Below are 23,447 nucleotides of genomic sequence, written 5' to 3' on the forward strand. Positions count from 1 at the left end.
CAACATCTATTTTGCAGCCCACGGATCAAGAAGAATTTCAGTTTTTGTGTCTTGTTAGTTAAGAAAGACATTTCATAATGCTATAGCTGCCATAGATAATTTTTCTTCTGAAGGAGCTTGGCAAAGTAAATGAAAACCTTCTGGAAAGGATCCATCATTCTAGATTAATTACATTTACTAATTACATTAATAATATTTGTGATTCATGGGAGGAGGTCAAAATATCAACATTATCAGGAGCTTAGAAGAAGTTGATTCCAACTGTCATGGATGACTTTGAGGGGGTCCAAGACTTTGGTGGAGGAAGTTACTGCAGATGTGATGAAAATAGCAAGAGAACTAGAACTAGAAGTGAAGCCTGAAGATGTGACTGAATTGCTGCAATCTCATGATAAAGCTTGAATGGACAAGGAGTTGCTTCTTATAGATGGTGAAGAAGTGGTTTCTTGAAGTGGAATTTACTCCCGATGAGGATACTGTGAATGTAGTTGAAGTGACACAAAGATTTAGAATATTATATAAATGTAATTGATAAAACAGCAGCAGGGTTGGAGATGATTGAGTCCAATTTTGAAACAAGTTCTACTGTAGGTAAAATGATATCAAACAGTATTGTATGAGACAGAGAAATCTTCTGTCAAAGGAAGAATCAATTGATGCAGCAAATTTCGTTGTTGTCTTATTTTAAGAAACTGCAACAGCTACCCCAATCTTCAGCAATCATCACCGTGATCAATCATAGCCATAAATATTGAGGCAAGCCCTTCTGCCAGCAAAAAGATTATGATTTGCTAAAGGATCAGATGGTTATTAGGGTTTTCTTTTTAGCAATAAAGTACTTTTTCATTAGGATATGTGCATTTTTTGCACATAATGCTATTGCACACTCAAGAAACTAGAGTGTGGACATAATTTCACATGCACTGGGAAACCAAAGAAATTGTGTGACTTGCTTTATTTTGATATTAACTTTATTGCAGTGGTCTGGAATGAAACCTACAATGTCTTTGAGGTCTGCCTGTAGGTCTCATCTATATTTTTCTTAGTTGTGAGGAGAAGGATCAGGACTCAAAATTTAAATTATCAAAAAAAGAGTAAGGACATTCTGGAATTTATAAAAAGAACATTAAGCCTCTCATCTTTCAAAATATTGCTGTTTGCCCTCTACTGTGTGGTGGTGATGGTTTACTTTCTTCCCTCCCTCCTTTCACAGCTGGGAATGTTCTTCTTATTGAAGAAGAAAAAGGATGTATCTTGAGGCACTCAGTTCCCACCATTTAAAGACATTGCATGTCATCCCTGTTCTCTTTAGCATCTCTTGTTCAACGTATTTCTTGGCCTCTCTGAGATCTTAGACGATTGTACATATTTTTTTAATTGCAAGAAAAATCCTCCCTTATAGTTTTAATTCAATAAAGTCTTTAAAAAACTTTGTTGAAATTTGCATAGGCCTAGAGAGAAGGAGAGGTAAGAAACATGAAAACAGAAAAGCAATTTAAAGCACAGAAACTGGAATAAGCAGGAGCCCAGGAGAGAGACATAAACCATATTTCCTTGACCCTAGCTTACCTGGTTGAAAAGTGAAGAGTTGGCTGGATGTGGTAGCTCATGCTTGTAATCTTAGAAGTTTGGAAGGTCAAGGTGGGTGGATCACTTGAAGTCGGGAGTTCGAGACCAGCCTGACCAACGTGGAGAAACCCTGTCTCTACTAAAAATGCAAAAAAAATCAGCTGGGTGTAGTGGCGCATGCCTGTACTCCCAGCTACTCAGGAGGCTGAGGCAGGAGAATCGCTTGAATCTGGGAGGCGGAGGTTGCGGTGAACCAAGATTGTGCCATTGCACTCCAGCCTGGGCTACAAGAGTGAAACTCCGTATAAAAAAAAAAACAAAAAAGTGAAGAATTGGTTCATTAGGCATCAGAATTGTTTCTACCATGCCAATAAATTAATTTTAATTGCATGTATCTTTTAAATACAATTTGGTATAGTGTCTACACAACCACAGTAAAAAGAAAACAGAGAAGTTAAACTAATTTTGTAGAATATGAGAAGAAAAAGAAGGGTGGCATAAGATTGGCCATAAGAAGCAAAAGGAATTACCTCTCATGCAGCAATATGTTTCCTGCCTTTTGTGGCCTGTAAATATAACCAGTTGTGGCATACTGGGCGTAATATAATGCTTTCAGTTCCAGGTTTGCTCACTGGCCTCTGAAATGAAATCTGCCAGCCAGTCATCAACTTTTTACGGTTCACCATGCCCTGTGTGGTTCTAGGTTTGTAATAGTGGATTTCCTTTACAGATATATCAGGTGACATCAGCACCAGACCTTGGGCTCACATAAAGCCACGTGAAAAGTTGGGCAGGCTTTTCCTTGCAAAAGAGCAGGTACAAAACATAAGCTCATTTAACACAGTTGTTAGTCTCATTTTTCTGAAAATGTGGTTGTCTGTGGTATCAATGCTGGTTGGTTCCATAGGCTGAATAAAAATCCTTTTTGGTGCTGAAACTCTGCCTGCCCTGGGATGTCTCTCCCACTGACCTCTCAAGTACCTTCAGATAACAAAGATTGAGCTAGTTTGTACTGTTTCTTTGGATGACAGCATGAATTCTTCTATTGAAATAAATTTGTTTAGCGCATTATTTGCAGATATCTCAGTTGGCTGTTGGGAAATGAAGTAAAAAAAAAAAGAAGAAAAAACAGGTGCATTTTGATGTGTCACTGAAGAACTGAGGGGAGTAGGAGCAGGAAGGGAACCATCCAGGATGTGAGAGAACTTGGAGTTCTGGGAACAGCCAAGGAGCTTCTTGGTGCTGGTATTGCTTTTGTTATTCTTGGTTGCTATGGTCACCCTCTGAAGTGGGTACTGATACCTCCATTTTCTGGATGATGAAACAAAGTCTGTGTAGATGATAAATGGCAGATCCCAGATTAAATTTAGGTCAAGATCTTAATCACTGTACCATTCAGCAGCATTTACTGCAAGGAGAAAGTGAATTTTAATCATCTACTGTTTCCCAGAAGAAAGGGTGTGCACAAAACTGGCAGAGAAAATTCAGACAATCATCTCCCTGACTCAGAAAATCTTGCTTAATTATATTTCACACATGTAGGTAATCATGTATCTTGTACTTTTAGAGGATTATTCTAAGAAGTGTTTCTGCTTTCCACCACTTTTTACTGCCTTAATCATGATGTGGTTTGTTTATATTTTGGTAGAAGATTGATTAAACCAGCAAACTAGCTCTAATTGTGTACTTATAAATATTCTTTAATCTTCCCAAGTGTTTACATTTTCTCTTCCTAATTTGATTATAAGCATTTCACAAAGCAGAACTACACATCCAATTCATACTGAGTTCCCCAAAAAGTGTTTAATAAATGCTTGGAAGCAAAATGGGCTAATGGAAACTTCATGAACTTCAGGCTTGAGAGAGAACTCACTTGGTTCTGTCTCTTAGTGAATGTCTATGGCAATGGCCTAATTTTACTATTATTGATCCTAAATAACCTCAAGATACAGTAGAAACTGTGGTCTTATTTTTAAAAAGAATAGTCTGAATGCAACTTTCAAAATTTGACAGATTCAAATACACACCAGTGTTAAATGCTAGTTTAACACACCACACACACACACACACTGTTATGGTATTTTAAGATTCACTGGCCGTGCGATCTTCATACCACTCAAGATAGTGGTATTAGAATTAAACCAGTAAAAGTTTAGCTCTTTTGAAATAGGTATACATCTTATCAGTACATAAGAAGGATTTATGACTCTGGGATAACATATTCAAAGTGCTGAAAGAAAGAAAAGAAACTGTGAATCAGATATTTGATATCCAGCCTATCTATTATTCAAATGTGAAAGTGGAAAAAAATACATTTTCAGATAAATGGAAACTGAAATTATAATTTATTGCCAATAGACTTGCCATAAAACAAAACAAAAACTTAAAGGACGTTATTTCATCTGAAGGTAAATGAGACTAGATGGCATTTCAGATCTTTAGGAAGAAACAAAGAACACCAGGCATTGTAAAAATATAAGCAGATAAAATAAATGATGCATATATTTTCTTTGTTTTTTAAATTTTGTTGATATAATATGGCTTTTTAAAGCAAAACATATAACATTATTTTGATGATTTTTTTATAATGTACATAGTTGAGATATACAACAAAATGTGGTGCAAGGAAGGGAATAAATTGAAATAAACTATTGCAGAGGTTCTTTATTATGCAAGAAGAAAGTCAGTATCAACTCTGTATAGATTAACATAAGTTTAATATGTGTTGTAATTCCCAGAGCAACCACTAAAATGTATGCAAAGAGAAGCTGCCAGAAAGCCAATAGAAAAATTAAAATTGAATGCTAGTAAAAGGCAAGATAGGAAAAAAACAAGGCAATAGTAATAACTACAATATCTGAAAAAAGAAAAGAGACACAAATATTAAATGATACGATCCTATCAATAACTACATTAAATATAAATGAACGTAACATTCCAATCAGAAGATAAAGCCTCATACTTGATATGAAAACAAGAACCAAGTATATGCTGTGTACAAGAGATACATTTGAACTACAAAGACACAAATAGACTGAAAATAAACACATGGAAAAAGATATACCATGAACAAGATAGCCAGGAGAAAGCTGCAGTAACTATGTTAATATTAAAAATAGGCTTGAAGATAAGGAGGGACACTACAAATGATAGAAGGGTCTATGCATTAGGAAGATATAACAATTTTAAATGTGTATTTGCCTAATAACGTCGTGAAAATACTTGAAACAAAATCTATGACAGAAAAATAAGGATAAGCAGATAAATCCACAAACGTGGATGGTGACTTTAACACACTCTCTAAGTAGCTGACAGAATAATCAGATCTAAAAAGAGAAAGTCTAAATGACACTGTCAATGACTTTATCCCAACTGACATTTACAGAACACTAAAACAGCAACAGCAAAACACACATTTTAAAAAGTGCATCTATATAGATACGCATAGTTAACACCCAGTATTTGCACTCTGAGATGCCTAGTGAGGTCTACTTACATGAAAGTTAAATAATGCAAACAATAGTGAGAGGAGGGAATTATCAGCAAAAGGTTTGAGAGAACTTTTGTTGCAAATGGCAAAGTCGTATACCACAATTGAGGCATTGGATGATATACATATAAATTATATATATACACACACACACACACACACACACACACACACAATTTGATGAGTTTTGACAAATGCATATATTTGTCAAATGCATTTATTTATCAAAAATATATATATCTGTGTGTGTTTGTCAATACTCATCAAATCATGCATTTAAAATTGCTGACTTTTATTGTATATAAATTACACTGTAATAAAAATACTCATCCTCTAAAACCCAATGATGAACTCTTGTGAATGTTAAAAATGGAAGGAATAAATGGCTACAATTCATGTCTACAAAAATATCATCACCTTTTATTTAGCACAAATTGCATACATACATAGCTCCCATTTTCAGTAATTGCTTTATAGATATTTTTAATGATACTGAGCAGCCATTACTCTTAATCTTCTCTCAAGGTACTTTGCCATCAATAAGAATAGTCATTCTTAACAATTTTAAGAAGGTTGTATTGATTATAGAGTACTGTATTTTTACTCGATATTCACAAAAGCAGCCATGGGCTATAATCTAGTGTTTCTCAACTTTAGCATGCATTAGCATTACCTGGAGGGCTTGTTAAATACAGATTGCTGAGTACCATCTCCAGAGTTACTAATTCAGTAATTCTGTGTGAACCTCTGGATTTTGCATTTTTAGCAAGTTCTCACATATGGTGATGATATTGGCACATGAACTTTATTTTGAGAACCAATATTATGAAGACTATGGAGAATAAAGGTGATCATGGGTTTTTCACGTGCGTTCAAGACAGCAATTTGAAGCTATACATGGGGGGCAGCACAAAGCACAGAGAAATTTTTTTTTAGTCCAAGGATCTCCAGAGTCACTCACCTTATTTGAGAGAGACTGTTAGCCAAAATATATTGTTGTTACTTTAAGTATTTAATTATGTGCCTTTTCCAGGGGTGACTCAACAAAGGAATAAACTTCTTTGCTCAAGAAATACATGTAATTATAATATTAATTTCAACATTTTTTCATACTTTGGATGAAAACTCCACTAACATAAAAACCATGTCTTCTTCTTTAGCTTGGTAATACAACTAGAGTAAGCAATCCTAACTATCAATGGTGAATTACCCTATATATTGATGCTCTTCAGTTTTTCTTACTCAGAATGTTATTGTTCTTTTTTCCCCTTGTGAACTCAATGTTTTCTTTAAAATCAAGGTTAAATTCCTTTTCACTCATAAGAATCTTCATTAGATAACCTTAGTTCAAAATGGATCTTAATTTTTGTAGACAGCACCTTTGTTGATAGCATGCCATGTAACATTTGATCATATAATATTGTTGTATTTTTGCTTTCTACTAAGTATGTGTACTTTCACTTCTGATTGAATTGTAAGCACATCAAGAAGCTTCCGGGTTTTCTATGTCCACTGCCTTCTGAATTAAGTTATCGGTAAGTGCTTGAGTTAGCTTGAGGTAGTGGGAAAAACATGGGCTTTGGTATCAGACGTTGTTGAACGCTGGATGGGCTAATGACCAGTTGAGCAATCTTGGTTAAGTTACTTGTCCCTTTGAACACAGATTTGCATATCTAAAAATAAGAAGGGTTTAATTCCTGAAATCCACCCCAACTAGCAGCAATGGAGTACATTAAGGCTTGACAGGGTTGTACGATTTACTCCAAATGTATATGTAAAAAATAAGACTTCCATTTCTTGGGATTCCAAATCCCAGCATATTTCTGTATAACACAAAAGTTGAATTAGACAGACAAACTTCAGCCCAAGCAAATAGAAATATGAATATTCTTTTCTGTGTTAACTGTCTGGTTTTATGGCTGTAAACATGAAGGAGTGCAGTACCAGGAAGTATGTAGAGCTGGTGTTTCATTGTTATACTTGGCAAACAAGGGTAATAATTAGGCTAATATCCCAAACGTTAGCTTAAATAGTATAGCAGAAAATCCTATTATGGGTCTTAAAGCCCAGTAATTATGCTTATATTAGAAATTATTTTTAATGAAATTTGTAAGTAGGAGGCCACCGAGTTAAGAAAAAGACACATGAAATAGAAAACATATTTCAAAACTACATATGAGATTTATTTCACATTTTCTACCTACTCAGTCATGTGACCTGTTGCTACATTTGTGAACTTTCTGAAACCAAGTGACAAATATCCACAAAAGATCAGTTACAACATAGACATCACTAAAGTCCAATGAAAATGGCACACAGTTGGCTTACAGAAATAAAAAAAGTACAATATATTTGAAATAGTAGGCTTTTGGTTTTCAGTTTATGCCTACATCATGGTGTTAGCTGTGGAAATGGTATCAACTATATTGATATCAGATACTATGACCCATGACATTTAGTATTTTTAGCAATAAGAAACACACTTGAATCTATTTCAAAAAGTATGACATGTTAAATTCTTAGGAAAATATCAACTTTAAAAGTATCAAATACCCAGAAGAGTAAACACATGAATTTCTCAGTCTAGGTTAGAAAAAAAGTGTTTTAAGATTTTTATTTAAAAAATTTAAACAAAATTTGTTTAGCATATCTACAAACTTATACCATCATATAAAAGTAAATTTGTTTATTCGGTACTACACAGAAAAATGGAACCAGGGTGACCTGCACAGATACAGGGGCTGTGAGGGGAGGTTGGCTTAGTCAAATGCCTCTGTCCACACGGACACGGCACTTACCCATCACCCATACCTCCTCCTCCCACCACACAAAGAACCATTTCTGTACTTATAATATAGTTTCTAAAAATAGAACATTGACGCTATAAAAATAAATGTATTAAGAAAAAAACACCACGGGTTTAAAAAGAAACACAGAATTTGGGGTTTTAAGGCTCTTCCTCGGGGAGGAGTTTCCACTTCACTGAGGAATCAAAATCCTCCTCAAAATCACCCAGCTCCTGCTCCTTGGAGAGCTCTAGGAAAACCTGAAAGGGAAGGAAGAAATAAAGAGAGGAGAATAATGCCTATTGTCTTTGCAGCTCCAAGTGAATACATTATACACATATACCATGGATGATATAGAATCACTAAAAGTGACCCACCTGCTCCAGGGTAGACTGTGAGAGGCTGTACTCCTCTAGGTCAAAGCTCTGTTTAACTGCATAGGGATGAACATGTATTAGTTCATATATTTCATATCTAGAGGTCTCATAAATCAACATATAGTACAAAGGATATATTTTTTTTTAAATCTTAAATAAATAGGTTAAGGTAATATTCATTCATGTCTTAAGTACATCATTCAGTTAAGAATATACCAATGCATTTATTTAGGTTTGGGAAAAAAAGTGCTTGGACTATGCTTGTATGTTGTGCAGTTTTTGCGAACTGTATTTAACGGAGAAAATGGTACTGAGTAAGCTTTCTTTCTTGCCTATAAGCCAGTGAGTTTTGCACATTCAACACAGAAAGAGGTGGAAACCAGACACATTTTGAAAAGGCTTGCATCAGAAGATTATAGAGAATGATTTGTGAGCTGTTTTAGAGAGCAGGTATCTTCACAGACCTCTATCCAAAAACCATTGCAGCTTCCCCTGATTGGGTTAGAAACTGTTCTTATTGACCAAAATAGACTGGGAGAGGCAGTTAGGGCTCTAACAGGAGCTCAGCAGATTGGAAATATGCCACCAAAAGTTTCAGGTCAGTACTGGGCTTGTTGCCAACCTGGAGAGTGCTGTGAATGACCACATGGCCCAGAAAGTTGGATTGCTCAGATCCATCAGAGCATGAAAAGAAGAGCATTACTGTGAGCACAGATGCTCTCAAGGAGAGAATCAGACAATTCCTGATGCTCTAGGAAGTTAGACAATTCCTCTAGAACTAGAAGATCTGAATCTCTTCCTTAGGGCAGGGGATAAGCAAGCAAAGATATATCACTGAGCAGTGACAATGAAAATAGCATAACGAGGGAGTTCTGACTAGCACAGTTCAGAGTAGCAGAGTTAATGAGCTAAAATTGCAAGGAAAACATGAGCCTGTGATGACAGATGCAGGGCAGTTAGCTTTAAAATGTGACAGATGCGAGGAGATTGTTTCAACGATCAGACAGGAGTCAGTTTCTTAATATACAGCCTAAGACAGCAAAATAATATGCTGGTCCATGAAAATTTAATTTTACATATATATGCATAGATATTTTAAAGGACAATTTTCTTAAATGCATATATAAATGAGTTTTGACTTAGGTTGTACCAATATATGTGAAAAATACATGACAAAACCCCACAAAGCAAGTGAAAACAATCACTCTCATTATCTCCTGGCACAGACACAGAGAATCCCTCTAGCTCCTTGATTTTGGTCTTACTAAAATTCAATTTGAGATTGTAACTTTAAAATTTAGTGCATTTTGTCACATTTCATTTTTGTCATAAAGATGATTATTTTACAATTCGAAATTATCTTCTTTCCAGGGTCTTATTTCAAAGTCATATTTCTTACCCTTCTCTAATTTGAAGAAAGCTTGGGCTAAAGGTCTCACATCTTCCACTGGCAACTTATAAACCATCAGAGAGGAGTACCTGAGAGGAAAGATCAATGGAACAGAATAGAGTGCCATATTGTTTTGATTTGTGTAGCTTTGTATATGGGTTGTTATTTCTATAAATGAGAGTCAGTTTGGTGTAGGAAAAAAGCGTAGGGTGAGTCAATATTAATCAAAAGGAAGCAGTTCACAAGGAGAACTGGGGGAAGGGAGTGTAATACTCAGACAGTTTAGTGTTGTTGGCCCCTTGGATGGAAGTGAGTAGGGGCTGTCCAGATGATATTTCAAGATTTGCAAAAGTCAGCTTCCACCTTATTTTCTAACTGAATACTTGATCTTCAACTTCAGCCTTCAATGAGGAACTTATACTGCATAGTTTCTTAAAGTTCCTCAAATAGGGTGGAAATCTAGATATATTTCCCACAAGTCACATATCTCTCCTTCTCCTCCATCCTACTCAAATTGCCTACCTAATATAGGATAATGTAATTGAGCCTCTGGTTAGAAGAGCAGGAATTCAACACCAAAAATGTAGGCAACAACAATTTTTAATATTTTGTTTCTCGGACAAATGTTTGTCTTTTCATCATTTGAAAATTAGGAAGATGTACATTTGATTTCATAAGACATCATTACATATGTTTATGGTGCATCATTCTCACCTATTTTGCTTATTCCCTATGGCTTCATGATGTATTTCTATACAGCCATGAGCTGGACATTGAATTATAGCGTTGCTTTTCCATTTATATTACACCGTAGAAATATATTTTCCCACATTGTTATTATTATGACTTATTTCTCCTTGTTAATATTTTTCTCACCTAACTCCTAAATTATCTATCATCTGCTATAAATTCTAGGTGTTAAAAATGATCCTAAGGCTACTCTTTAATTTTTTTCTGTCTATGAAAAGAAATACATCGGGATGGTGCTGTTACCAGAATTTACATAAAATTGAAAATGTTAATTGATTTGAAATAAAATAATTAGGTTTACCTCTTGGTTCTGCCACTTGTTAACTCCTCATGTGACCTAACCTGTCTCTCGGCAATTTCCTCTTCATAAAGATAGTAATCAATTTCAATTACGAAGGTCCCTGTAAAGGTCCCTCACAACCCTTTTTTAAGTCCACTCACTTTTCGCTGGAAGAGTTATGTCTACGCTGAAAAGTCTCTGTAAGTTTTGGATAGGATAACACAATACCAGGACAGCCCCTGGCACATAGTGGGACCATGACACTTGCCGTATCAGCTCTTACATCTGCTGTCTCTTCTCTGGTTTACTTCCTGCAGAATCCAACAAATAATCCCTTTCTTTTAGGTTTTCCTTTTGAATGACTATGAGTCAACATAACTGACAAGTAACATTGAACATTTGGTACCATTTCCAAAACAACAACCACGTTTACCTTTCCTGCCGAGCAGCCTGGGGGAAAAGCCTCAGGATCTCTGCGTGGAGGGGCTCCACTTGTGCCAGGTTCTTCACCTTCATCTCCAGCAGGTAATCTTTGCCAAATTTGCTTTTCAGGTGTTGGATGGAACCAATACATCTGGAGGTAGGAGGAGGATGAGGTCATATGAGAAAGGAGAAAAAAAACATTCAGTATAATGTTTGAGAACCTTGATTTGCTGCTAGCATTGTCTCAAGGTCCCTATTGTTAGACCTGGGCACAGTCATTTCAGCTGTTTTCAGTGATCTCTCCCTGCCCACAGACAACATTTTGCAGCAATGCACCTTGAGTTCAAGTGTGGGTCCAGGACAGGCACTCACCTCAACCTCCCGGACACCATGATGGCCACTCGGTCACACACAGCCTCAGCCTCTGCCATGTAGTGGGTGGTCAGGAGGGCACCCCTTTCCGTGTTTCTAAAGGTGGCCCGGATGGCCTGCCTATAATGTCAAGAGATGATTTGCAATTTAGGAAATCCTCTAAATAATCAGAAAGAGATAGAGAAAAGAATTTTTAACTGGCATGCATGTGAATAATTAGCAAAAAGAGATTAAGCAAAAGAGGGTTCTTGGTAGGGCAGATAGGATGAGGAAGGGCAAGCTAGGTGAGAGCTGTTAAACTGGAATCATGCATTGGAAGAGGGGTGTTTACAGAACACAACATTCATTACAGGGTTGTATTCAAAAAGAAGTGCTAAGCAATAGAGGCTTGTTTATGAGAAGTCTGTGTGAAGGGGAACAGAATGACATAAAATTTAACAACAGCATCTCACGACCTAGTGAGAAGAAAATAAATGCACAGTAAATGCACACAATGACAATCACCTTTACACCTTAATGAGAACTACTGTTCTCATGCTAAGTTTGGAACACTACGTGATTGTGATCCAGAAATGCACCTAAAAGAGCAACTGAGCACTTATGAAACTCAAGAGTGAGCTCTACGGGCCCTAACAATGGTAATTCTTTCTTCAATAGGAAATGTTTATAAAATATTATCAGGGAAAGATTTTTTTTCAAAGTATTGGTTTTACAAGTGACATTGATAGTTTTTTTTTTTTTTCCTCCACAAAAAAGTTTAAAGGACAATTTTACAGAAGAAAATGGTTCACAAACTTCATGCAAGTCATCCACGCTGGCCCTGACCGTGGTAATGTTCCTCACCACATTTGCTGCTGCCCCTCGGGGTCCATCCCGGTCGACGGCTCATCCAGAAGTACCACTGATGGGTTCCCCAGGATGCTCAGGACAAAGCACAGCTGCAAAGGGAGGAAGAGCCTATCTGGTTCCCATCTATGGCACTTGCAGAGCAACACCAAGCCCTGCCCATACCTTTCGCTTTATTCCCTCTGACAAGGTCTTCACAGGAGACTTCAGCTGGTCCTGCAGCTTGAGTGCATCCACTAACCTGAAGGAAACAGGAGAGTTGTACAGTCTTCTTGACAAGGCGGAAGTAGATAAGAGGATAACCCAAGCAAGGGTGGAGGATCAGAGCTCAAAAACGCAGTTCTGGAAATAATGTGGTGGTGTTGGGGGCAGTATGGGGGAAGGAGGGGTGGTATTACTGGCTAATTTGCTCCTCCACAAAAGATAATGTTGCCTTTTGAAGAAATAGAAGGACATGTCATTATATCCAAATAGTTGTTCTATGACAGTCCAAATTTTAGTATTTTCTATACATTTTAACAATGAATAATTACTTTTTAAATTTTAAATTTTATTATTATTATTATTTTTGGGGACAAGGTCTGACTCGATGTCCCAGGCTGGAGTGCAGTGGTGCAATCTTGGCTCACTGCAGCCTCTGCCTCCTGGCTCAAGTCATACTCCCACCTCAGTCTCCCAAGTAGCTGGGACCACAGGTGCACACCACCATGCCCGGCTAATTTTTGCATTTTTTTTCTTAAGAGATGGGGTTTCACCAAGTTGCCTAGGCTGATCTGAAACTCATGAGCTCAAGCAATCCACCTGCCTCGGCCTCCCAAAGTGCTGGGATTAGAGGCATGAGTCACTGCGCCCAGCCTTTTTAAATGTTCTTATTTAATATGAGAAAGAAACGTAACACTTTGACATCCAGGAAAGGAGCTTCTAGTTGTAAATCGACCCAGCATGACCTGGGTCAGCATTCAGAGTCTCCCATCCCGAATTTCCTGTGAGGGTCATCACTCCCAACCTTCCCCTCCACCCTCCCTTGGGTATAGAACAGATATGGCTCCTCTGTGTACCGTGTGATGGCAACCTCAGCATCCCCTTTCCTCAGCCCTTTCACGGCGGCGTACACCTCCAGGTGCTGCCTCACTGTCAGGTTGGGCCATAGTGCATTCTCCTGAGGGCAGTACCCCAGGAACTCCAGGGCATCCCCTCCACTGCTCCCTTTCAGTAGCACCTGCAGATGAAAGTTCCCTCTCAGAACCTACATTATGCACTGCTTCTTTGACTATATCCATGACATCTTTCTCTTCACAAACCTAGAAAAACTAGAGAAACTCTAGGACCTCATTGGATTTAATAATCTGTAATCATTTTGCATTGGAGAAAGGCTGTCAGAGAGCAAATACATGAAAATAAGTGTGTCCACAGCCAACAATCCAATCTTGGCTGAAAAATCCAATATCCCATAAATGTGGTGCCTGTCCATCCTGGCCAACAGTTGATATCAATTTTTTTAAAATCACTGTCAAAATGAAATACATTGATTGAGTTACTATTTAACTTCACTCATGGATCAACATCTTTTGAGTACCTCCTATGTAACGAGTGCTATGTTGCCTGTGGGTACAGTGGAGGGTGGAATAACTAGTGCCTCTGTTATCAGGAGTTTTCGTTCTACTGAGTGAATCAGGCAATAAACAAGTAGAAAAATCAATACACAGAGTAAAGACAGATCAAAAGTTGTGCTGTTGTGGAAATTCAGGAGGCTGGCGTAGAGAATAACTGGGGAAGTGACAGTAGGTAGGGTAATTAGAAAGAGCCTGTCTGCTGAGGGGCCATTTCAACAAAGAGGAGAAGATGCTAGTCATGGAAAAAAGACAAAAGGCAAGGAATTTGGGGCAGAGCAAAAAGCGAGACCAAAGCCCTGTACGGGGATGAAGCTTGATGTGGAAGCTTGACGGGGAGGACAAAGATGAGGCAGGAGGGACAGGGAAGCCAGCTCCTCCAGCTACCTGCAAGACAAGGAGGGTTGTGTCTTTCCAGCCATAGAGCAGCAAGTGGTCACTGAAAGTATTTAATCAGGAGAATGCATGGATTAAGAAAAACTCACACTGGCTGATCCAATTAACCTCATTTTGTGACACTCAAATGGCTAGCTTTCTAGTTCAGATCAGACTTACCTTTTAAAAGATTTCATTCCAACGTATTAATGAGCAGTTATCTCCTTTCCTCCCATGCTTAATGAGGAATAAAATACTGACTTAGACCCCAGGTGGTGACTGAGTTGGAGGGTGTTCACGATTGAAGTTAAGGGCTAAGTTAGAATTGGCCAAGCCACCAGCAGAGAGGCATCTTCATGAACATCCGCTCTCACCGTGGCTACAGAGGGATTGTGAATGTCCATTTTCTCTTCTTTCTTTAGTGAGATATTTGTCAATAGCATTCCAAGCTGTCTTCCTTTCTTGGCTTGACTACTAGCCCCTTTCCCATGGTACGGTTCCACAAGTATCTGCCTTATATTCTGTTCTGTACTTCCTCTGGACATTCTTTGTAAAAGAGTTCTTAAGGTTTTCTATTTTCTGCCATAGAATTTGGGAGAAAATGTTTTATCTCTACCACATGATGTCTCTCTTAGATAAACCTGAGCTCTTTTTCTGTTTGCCTAGCCACCTTATACATCTAAATTGCAAGTGCAATTAAAGTCAATTTCACCTCCTTGTATCTCATTTTTGATATATTTCTTGAAAACACTCACAAGAAACAGTTGCATTTGCACAAAAATGTATGTTCCAACAACGAAGCACTTTGTGAAGGACAACTGTCTAATACAAGTTTTTTTTTTTCTTTTAAAGTTTTACTAAAGAGTAAATATTATATACTGGAAAGACAGTGCTCACTAAAAGTGCAAATCCATGTGACTGATGGCAGTATAAATAGGATTTTATGAATTCTGGCATTAATTTCATTTCTGATGCTGGACATTCTCTCTTAATGCCTTTAATAATTACCCCTTGAAGGTGGCTGCAGCCTGTCTGCAGCCGCTGCTGTGAAGATGCCATCTGCAGCAAGGGAGACGTCTTAATGCCTTTAATAATTACTCCTTGATGGCAATGGCAGCCTGTCTGGAGCAGCCACAGGGAAGATGCTGGCTGTAGCAGGGGAGGTGTGACTGGGGCTGTGTACTCTTGGGGGCTGATGGGGGCCAGAAACAGATGGGAGCCTTGCCCTTTACTGAATTGGGGCGCCCTTTACTGAATCTCGGGGGCTGGTGCTTGCTCCAATTTTGGAGCAAAGTTGTGGCTGAGTCCAGGTGTTGTTGCAACCCTGCTGGGTGTGTACACACCCAGGGTGGCACCGATATGCCAGCCTCCTGCTGCCTCAGCCCCCTCTGGACTTTAGGCCCTGACAAGTGTGAGAGGGAGGCCAGGGGGTTGCTGAGGGCAGCTTGGCAAAGACCTGCAGGTGCTGCTCAGCACAAACAGCCTGGGTGCTATAGATGGCATGTTGATGGCAGGAGGCACACAGGCTCCTGGGTAGAAAGGGGTGGTTCTCTGGTGAAACCCCACCTTCCAGTCAAGGATGGCCTGAAGTCTGGGGGCCAGGCTGCCAGTTCTAGGTGGGGTCTGTGGCCCAGAGTGAGAACTTACGGTGCTTTTTCCAGGCCTGCCCAAGGCTACTCATGGACCAGTTGGCCCACACTTTCTCATTTCTGAGCCCATAAAAATCCTGGACTCAGCCAGATTCACACAGACATAGGGACTACCAGCTGCAGAAAGGTGCTACCCACTTTGGGTCTCCTCTCTAGTAAGAGCTGGACACTCATCAAGATGACCTGTCTGCAAATAGGAGACCCACTTTGGGTCTCCTGAGAGCTATTCTGTCACTCAGTGAAGCTCCTCACCTCCAGTTGTCCACATACTTCATTCTTCCTGGACATGGGACAAGAACTCAGGACCTGCCAAATGGTGGGACTGAAAGAGCTGTAACACTAACAGGGCTGAAACACGCCCCCTGCTTGCCATGTTGTGGGCAATGAGGAGAGAAGAGCTGCAACCCTTCAGGGATCCCAGGCTTAGGGACTCCCCAAGCCAGGGCTGTGACACCCTCTTTAGGACTCTGTGGTTCCTGGCACTTCCAAGCTTCTGGGTGCCACCACGTTTTTCGGTGCCTGCAGTGGAAGCTGCTTGCAGTATGCCTGGTCCAGCCACAGCCTTACATGGAGCTGGTGCCTGTGCCTATGCCTGGAGCTGCCTGCCTTGCCACAACCAGCATGCCAGGCTGTGTGCAGCAACCAGACCCCATGCTTGCTCACACACCCATCACCACTCTGTGCCTGGCTCACTCTTGGTAGGCTTGGGATCCAGGCTGGTGGCATAAACAGAGTGCAGCCTGCTGAGCTGAGTGGGCAGAAAGAATGCAGTGGGTTTGAGCCAAACTTGGGCAAAGGCACCACCAGCTCCAGAGGTTTTGACTGGAAAAGCGACACCCTAAGGATTCTGTGACACCCTTTCAGTGCTTAACTTTTATGTGCATTTATGTGATAATTCATGAATTTATTCTCCTGTGTATTCATTATTCACTTCAGTTATCTAATGATTAAGTGATATTCGTTGTTTTTAAGGTCATCAAATCTTACAAATCTATTTCACCATTAAATAACATATTTTCCACATAATTCACCTACCTGTCCAGCAGTTGGTTTTGTGTCTCCAGTTATCACCTTAATGGATGTGCTTTTACCAGCTCCATTGTGTCCTAATAATCCTAAAACTTCACCTGAAAAAAAAGTTATACTTAATATTAATCTATTTTAATGGTAACATTAAGAGTAAAACATGGTTGAAGTCTCACAATGTGACAAGCATTTGCTATTAGTTGTCATTTAATTGTCACAACCACCCTGAGAAGTTATTGTAGTGCATTCTTATGCTGTTGGGGCAGAAGCTCTCTCAATGATGGGGTTACCTGTGCAAAGTCACACTGATGGGAAGTGGCAAAACCACTCTTGGAAGCCAGGTGTGTCATATTCTGTCTCCTGTGATCCTAACTTTGGTGCAATATTGGCACAAACTGAGGTCATCTAACACTTGCTGGCCAAGCCTTCAGAGTGTGCTAGTACATCTTGTCCATTATCTTGTGAAAAACAATGAACATTAAGAAATCAATTGTGTTCATTTAATAGAAATGTTATGACTTCAAAAGTTCATCTTATTAGAGAACTTATGGTTTCATTGTAGATGTGACTAGGCTCCTCTTCATGAGATGAGTTAATTTAAGTTAGAAATGAAACATGTAAAGGATGCTATCATTGTCACTCTCCTCTGGGTCTGCATGTGAACCAAGAGGTGGTATCCAGAATAATGCTCATTAGGAATCAGGAAGCTCTAAGGAGGACTCTGAGCCAGCAGTGGAAGATCCCCATGGCCAACCTTTTCTAACACAGAAGGAGACATTTCTTGTGGCTATCTTATTCTTCCTCTTGGAAAAACAGCCTTTCCGCTTCCCCACATACTCCTTGCGTAGACAGCTGGCAATAATGACTGGTTTCTGTAAATGACAAGAAGTTACGTCAGACCTTAATTCTCTCCATTAGCTTTGAAACAAAATTCCATCTTCTCATTAGTTGGACCCTTTGTTGCCCCAGTCATGCATCAAAGACCTTCTGTTTGGCGACATGCTTCTTGGCCATGTCCTTAGCCTAACCCTTGGTTTTGGAGAGGAGAGATTGTCATTTTCCTCTCCTACAAAGGCAGTTTTTTCAGAAGCACATTATTTTATACAGCTTGCCTGTCCTTTTAGAACAAACAGGGGCAAGAAGACTTAGAGAAGCACTGATTATCCTCAAACAACAAAACAAATGCTGTGGGCTGGACCTGACCCTGAATTTGTACTGTGCACTTTCTCCAACAAGCAATGATGTTTGTTGCTTAGTTCAGTTTCTGAAATTCTTTCTTGGCTTTGATAATTTCTATTGCACTCTATTTTTAATTTATTCCAAGAAGAACAAAAGAGTTAATGTGACTTTTAGCCTGCTCATTTAATTGTAAAAATGATGACTACCTACTAAAATAGTGATCCTCATTTGTAAGGAAAAGAGAAACTCAAAATCATTAGAGAATTAGACTGGTAGACTGACTAGTAAAAAAACCTTTGTGTAACATTTTACCTCATCAAAATTAGTAGAATTCAAGGCATTTGCTGTTCTCACTCTTTCCATCTGAACATCTTCATCTTCTCCTTCTGGTTCTTCTGGATTTTGACACACATCACTGCTTCTTGGAGAAATTCTAGAGTCAAAACCATCCATTAATAATTGATTTCTGGCTTTCATTTTTGCGTCAAAAGTTGCATTCTTTAAAGCTTATGTTTGAGCAGTACGAGCAATTAACAAACCATCATAATCTCCCTTCACAACTCCCATCCCCTTACAACCTCCTTGCTTATCTTATCTATAGAAGTACGTTTTTTCAGTATCAGTTTTAACTTGAAACCTAATAGCTGGCAAAGAATTTTTATATCATAACTCAATGGAGTAATTTTTCTGGGAACCATAGCTTTGACACCAACATGTTGACATCATTATGTTTTCATGGGGAAAATGGGCCAGAATATTTGTAATCAGGAGTTTCTAGCAAAATACAAGTTAGATGCTTGATCTCTCATTTCTTTGGAATATGTGGCATATTGACCTTTCCTCTCCATTCTAAGTCTGATCATAGCCAGGATATACTTATTCTAGTCTCTCTTCCCTTGAGTGCCTCCTTCATACTGATCTCAGAAGATTAAAGGTCTGTTCTCATCTTGGCAGTCTCCCATCCAACTTTCTGTAATAGCAAAAGATGAAACTGATGTGGTACAGGAGACACAGAGGGAGTAAGATGCTTATGGTCGCTCTTCTTTGTATGGTGCCAAAAATAGTCTCAGCTTTTAAGTCCCATTAATAACCAAACCGGTCTGTCATCCACCTGCTGGGATGCTCACTACTAGGAAAAGAACACAGCTATTGCTGTCCTTGGTTAGTGGATTATTCTGTTCCTTCCTCCTGGATGGACAGCATTTCTTCCACTGGCAATATACTGTTTGTTAGGTGGGACCAGCCACATTTAACTTTCCCCAGTGCTCCACTGTGGATAGTGGCAGACAGAGCCTTAATACTCCATGTTTCAGGTCTGTTTCTTCCATTAGATCATAATCTTCTTGGGTTTAGGTATCTGGATCTGCATTATTTGTATGCATCCATGGTTCCTACTCCAGCCTATCCTAGCACACGGCACCTCTTTGTTAATGAATTGATTTATGCATAAAAATATTTTACGATATTGATCAACAAAATAAAAATCTGATTTGTTTTTTCCAACCTAAAGAAAGGATCCTTTCTCATTGATTTCTTTCCAAACTTCCATTCCAGACATCGAAGAATAAAAGAAAATGAAAAAATGAAGGAAAGGCTAGGAATAAAGAGAGAGGCATGATTAGAAACATAAAAGATAATTGTTCAATATCAGAGATGTGCTATAAATGACTGAACTTCTGCAAAAATGCATTCAGTGAACGAATTGCAAATTTCTAATAAGCTATCTAGCAAATTATGAAACTATCAAGTTCATTTTCAATCTTTTTTACAGAAACATAGGAAACAACTATAGTTACATGATATCATTACTTTCTCATCTCCTCTAACAGTTGTACAGTGTCCTTAAAATTTGGGAGGCACATTAGCTAGCCAGTTGATCTTTGTAAAAATAATTCTTTCAGATTTTACAAGCATTATATCTCCTTGGGCTATAGATATCTATATCTTTACCTTAATAAAATGTTTCACAGTGTGTACAGGAATGAAAATTATTAAATTTAGTAAAAGCGATAATTTTAAAGAAGAGTGTGTTCTTACAATTAAGAATACCAGAAATGGCTGTACATCCATTCGTTCTTCAGAAAAGAGAGGAGAAAAGAGAAGCTGCAAAAGAAAAGATAATTGCTAAACTGGGAGATTTTTGTTTCCTAAAATTTGTCCACATATATGTGAATTGGCCCTAAACAGGCCTGCTAACATTTGACCATGAATATCACGTTAAGTGCCCTTTCTAAAGTGCAAAGCAAGGGGCTGTCTTCTTTCCTCCCAAGGTCTATGAACTTTTGTTTGGAGCAATAGGATTTATCAATTACTAATCACATGGCAAGAGAAGCCTGGAGATCCGTGCTAACCTCCCCAAACAGTGAGAGACAGTGTTCATTCTTCTCACACAGAACTTCATACCCCTTCCTGTGCCTATTGTTTCTCTTTGTGAGGCCCCCTTCTCTACCTTTCCCCTTCCCATAGATACCTCTTCACTCACGTACTGTAACTTCCTTCCTTTTGCAGAAGTATAGGTATCAGTCAGCCAGAAAAAAGGACTTTGCTTATATTGGGTGCTTCCTTAGAACTCTGAAATCCCAAAGATTAGGGACATTTCATTTGCTTCCTTCTAAAGCCGAGCATATCAAGGAGGAAATAAATCCCCACATGAGTGTAAGGACTACTTTATTTCCTACCACTCCTTAAACCCTTCCTCCCCACATATTAACCAGGACCAGATTTTCCATTACCAGTCAGCTGGAACATATTGTCTTATCTGGGAGAAAATCAGTTGTATTCCATGAGGTAGAAATGTTTGAACCCCATGCACTTTAAACATGTTGTAGTAGACCTTCAACACTGGGCAAAGTTTCACAGTTGGTCATCCGTTTCAGGGGACTGGGACAGACTGTGTCATTACTTACATGAGAAGATAAGAACAAACAGCCAATCATTGTGGCAGGTGGTATTAAAAAAGTGAAGATAAATGGAATATCACTTTCAAAGATATTGAACACAAATCCAGCCACAGAGAATACAGTGATCTAAAAAAAAGCAAATATGAAGGTTAATCACCCTGAATTTCAATGTAAGTTCCAAATCAAGAGGCTCATCTTGAAGATATTAGTAATTTCAACTTCAATCTCGCTAACCAAGCTGAAATCAGTATATCTCCAGTAACAGTTTATTTTAGTGACTTAGCCAAATTCCTTTGGCCTAGAATTTCACAAATGAGACATCACTTGATAAATCTAGGATGTGATATGTAGAATTTCTTTCTGTTTTTTTTTTTTTTTTGATGGAGTCTTGCTCTGTTGCCCAGGTAGAAGTGCAGTAGTGTGATCATGGCTCACTGCAGCTTCAAACTCCTGGGCTCAAGTGATCTTCCTCCCTCAGACTCCCAGAGAGTTGGTACTACAGGTGCATGCCAACACACCCAGCTAATATTTTTGTATTTTTAGTAGAGATGGGGTTACACCATGTTGCTCAGACTGGTCTGGAACTCTTAGGCTCAAGTGATCCACTGACCTAGGCCTTCCAAAGTGCTAGGGTTACAGGTATAAGACACACCCAGCACCCATACATATAATATTTTAATTATAGTAGATAAAGTTTAAAAAATAAAAGTAGATGAGCAAAAATCAAAGAAAAAAATTGAAATTGATATCTAACAGGAATAAAACAACAAAAATAAAAGGTAAGACTTTTGGTAACTATACCAATGGGGAAATAAAAGTATTTAACGACATGGAATGGCTTAAGCAGAAGTACTAAAATAGAAAATTTAGGGATAACAGGAAGTGATAGGTACACTGGAAGCCCTCATATTTTACCTTCTAATACACTGCAATGACTACTTAAAAGTTTTTGCGTGCAAACCATCACCTTTATGGCTATCAAAGTATTCTTCCTGCAAGTTTATCTCTAATCCTATTTCTGTTCTGCACTATGAGCTTTTAAATTCTTCAGCACATCATTTAAGGGCAGCCAAGATTTTATTTTTTGCCATAACCAGGACCATGGCCATTGTGCACCTTGTTTTTTGTCTATATTTAGGTGAGATTATTACCAGTTCCTAGGATCAGTATGGGCTTTTCCTCTGCTAGGTTTCTGTTCATCATTTCTATTTGTGCCTCATACTTCTCTCGGCTGAAATTTTACTCTTTTTCAGATTTCACCTTTTAAACGAAATCTCTACTTTCATTTTCATAAATGAATCTCTGTTTTTCATGGACCTCTTTATTATTCAGTTGTATAATAGACTCTTAAGATGGAAAATAACTCATGACTGTTTTAATAAGCGGCTGCTTACTCATCTGTTTATCTTTTGGGAGCTCTTTCAGGATTGAAACTGTCCATTTAATCTCTTTCCTCCCATTATCAGTCTTAACTTGGACACACTGTAGAAGTCAACAATTATTTATTGAAGTAATAATTTACTTTTTGGCATCCTGAAATCATAGGAAATTAGAACAGATACTCTTAAATTATACACAATTTTCCTTCTAATTTAGACAAAAGAAGGGAGGCTTTATGGAATTAATTCTCATTAGGGAGTTTGGTGAAGCAATTTCTAGTTTTAACCATGCCAGTAAATGAATTTGTACTCTTGTGTTTATTATAGACCATAATATTATCATCCTACAGAGGGCAAAATTGAAAGGATCGGCTTAGAATTTTATATTAAATATATACAGTATACATCCACAATAAACATACTTACGACATAGAAAGAAAACGACCAAATGCCACTATTTTTTCTCCCCTTGTGAAAGAGGAAGGAGATCACGTATGTCATGAAGATAAGGGAAAAGGAATAACCGACAGCGCATGGGATCTAAAATCAACAGGAACGTGAAGCTTAGTTAAACACAAATGCAATCAAGGAAAACATTTGGGATTCAAAACATTGTCATAGCCCGGGATTTTATAGTTCTTTAATTTATGACCATATAAATATTGATAGAAATATTTCAAATTCTCAAATTAAATCACACAATGATATTGTGAATATTGTCACTTACTTGAATATTGTCACTTACTTGAAAAATATGTATTATTGTAAGTAGCATGTCTTCAAGGTTTGAAATGTAGCTCATTAAATATATAAAAACGAAGACCAAGAAGTACAGGGAAACATCCACTAGCGCCTGCCCAAACCAGTAAGCAGAAGGGGAGAGTCCCGAAATCCGTAGCTGGGACCGAGCTCTGTTCTAATTAGCAGACAGCAAAGATACAAAATTTGTGGCTTAAGAAAATGTGGATTATGCAAGGAACTATTCAAACAAAATCTTTAGTTGTAACAATTCTAGATTATGTCTACAAATGTAATCTGGACTAAGG

The 23,447-nt window shown here is 38.3% G+C and overlaps 1 protein-coding gene across 1 annotated transcript in view; it reads right to left on the reverse strand.

Moving 5' to 3' along the window:
* Window positions 1–7,220: 7,220 nt before the first annotated feature.
* The window catches only part of ABCA8 (ATP binding cassette subfamily A member 8), a 79,178-nt gene continuing 62,951 nt past the window's right edge, over window positions 7,221–23,447 (reverse strand). The window contains 17 exon segments of the mRNA XM_017863673.1: window positions 7,221–8,105; window positions 8,223–8,278; window positions 9,622–9,701; window positions 11,076–11,216; window positions 11,438–11,557; window positions 12,281–12,375; window positions 12,449–12,524; window positions 13,342–13,502; window positions 16,953–17,044; window positions 17,698–17,815; window positions 18,435–18,555; window positions 19,627–19,692; window positions 19,694–19,716; window positions 20,160–20,225; window positions 21,029–21,148; window positions 22,828–22,941; window positions 23,147–23,317. Coding sequence (XP_017719162.1) covers window positions 8,007–8,105; window positions 8,223–8,278; window positions 9,622–9,701; window positions 11,076–11,216; window positions 11,438–11,557; window positions 12,281–12,375; window positions 12,449–12,524; window positions 13,342–13,502; window positions 16,953–17,044; window positions 17,698–17,815; window positions 18,435–18,555; window positions 19,627–19,692; window positions 19,694–19,716; window positions 20,160–20,225; window positions 21,029–21,148; window positions 22,828–22,941; window positions 23,147–23,317 — 1,719 coding nt within the window. The 3' untranslated portion in view covers window positions 7,221–8,006.

Source organism: Rhinopithecus bieti, unplaced genomic scaffold (genome assembly GCF_001698545.2).
Source record: "Rhinopithecus bieti isolate Rb0 unplaced genomic scaffold, ASM169854v2 scaffold_2349, whole genome shotgun sequence".
In the NCBI taxonomy this organism is placed as follows: Eukaryota; Metazoa; Chordata; class Mammalia; order Primates; family Cercopithecidae; genus Rhinopithecus; species Rhinopithecus bieti.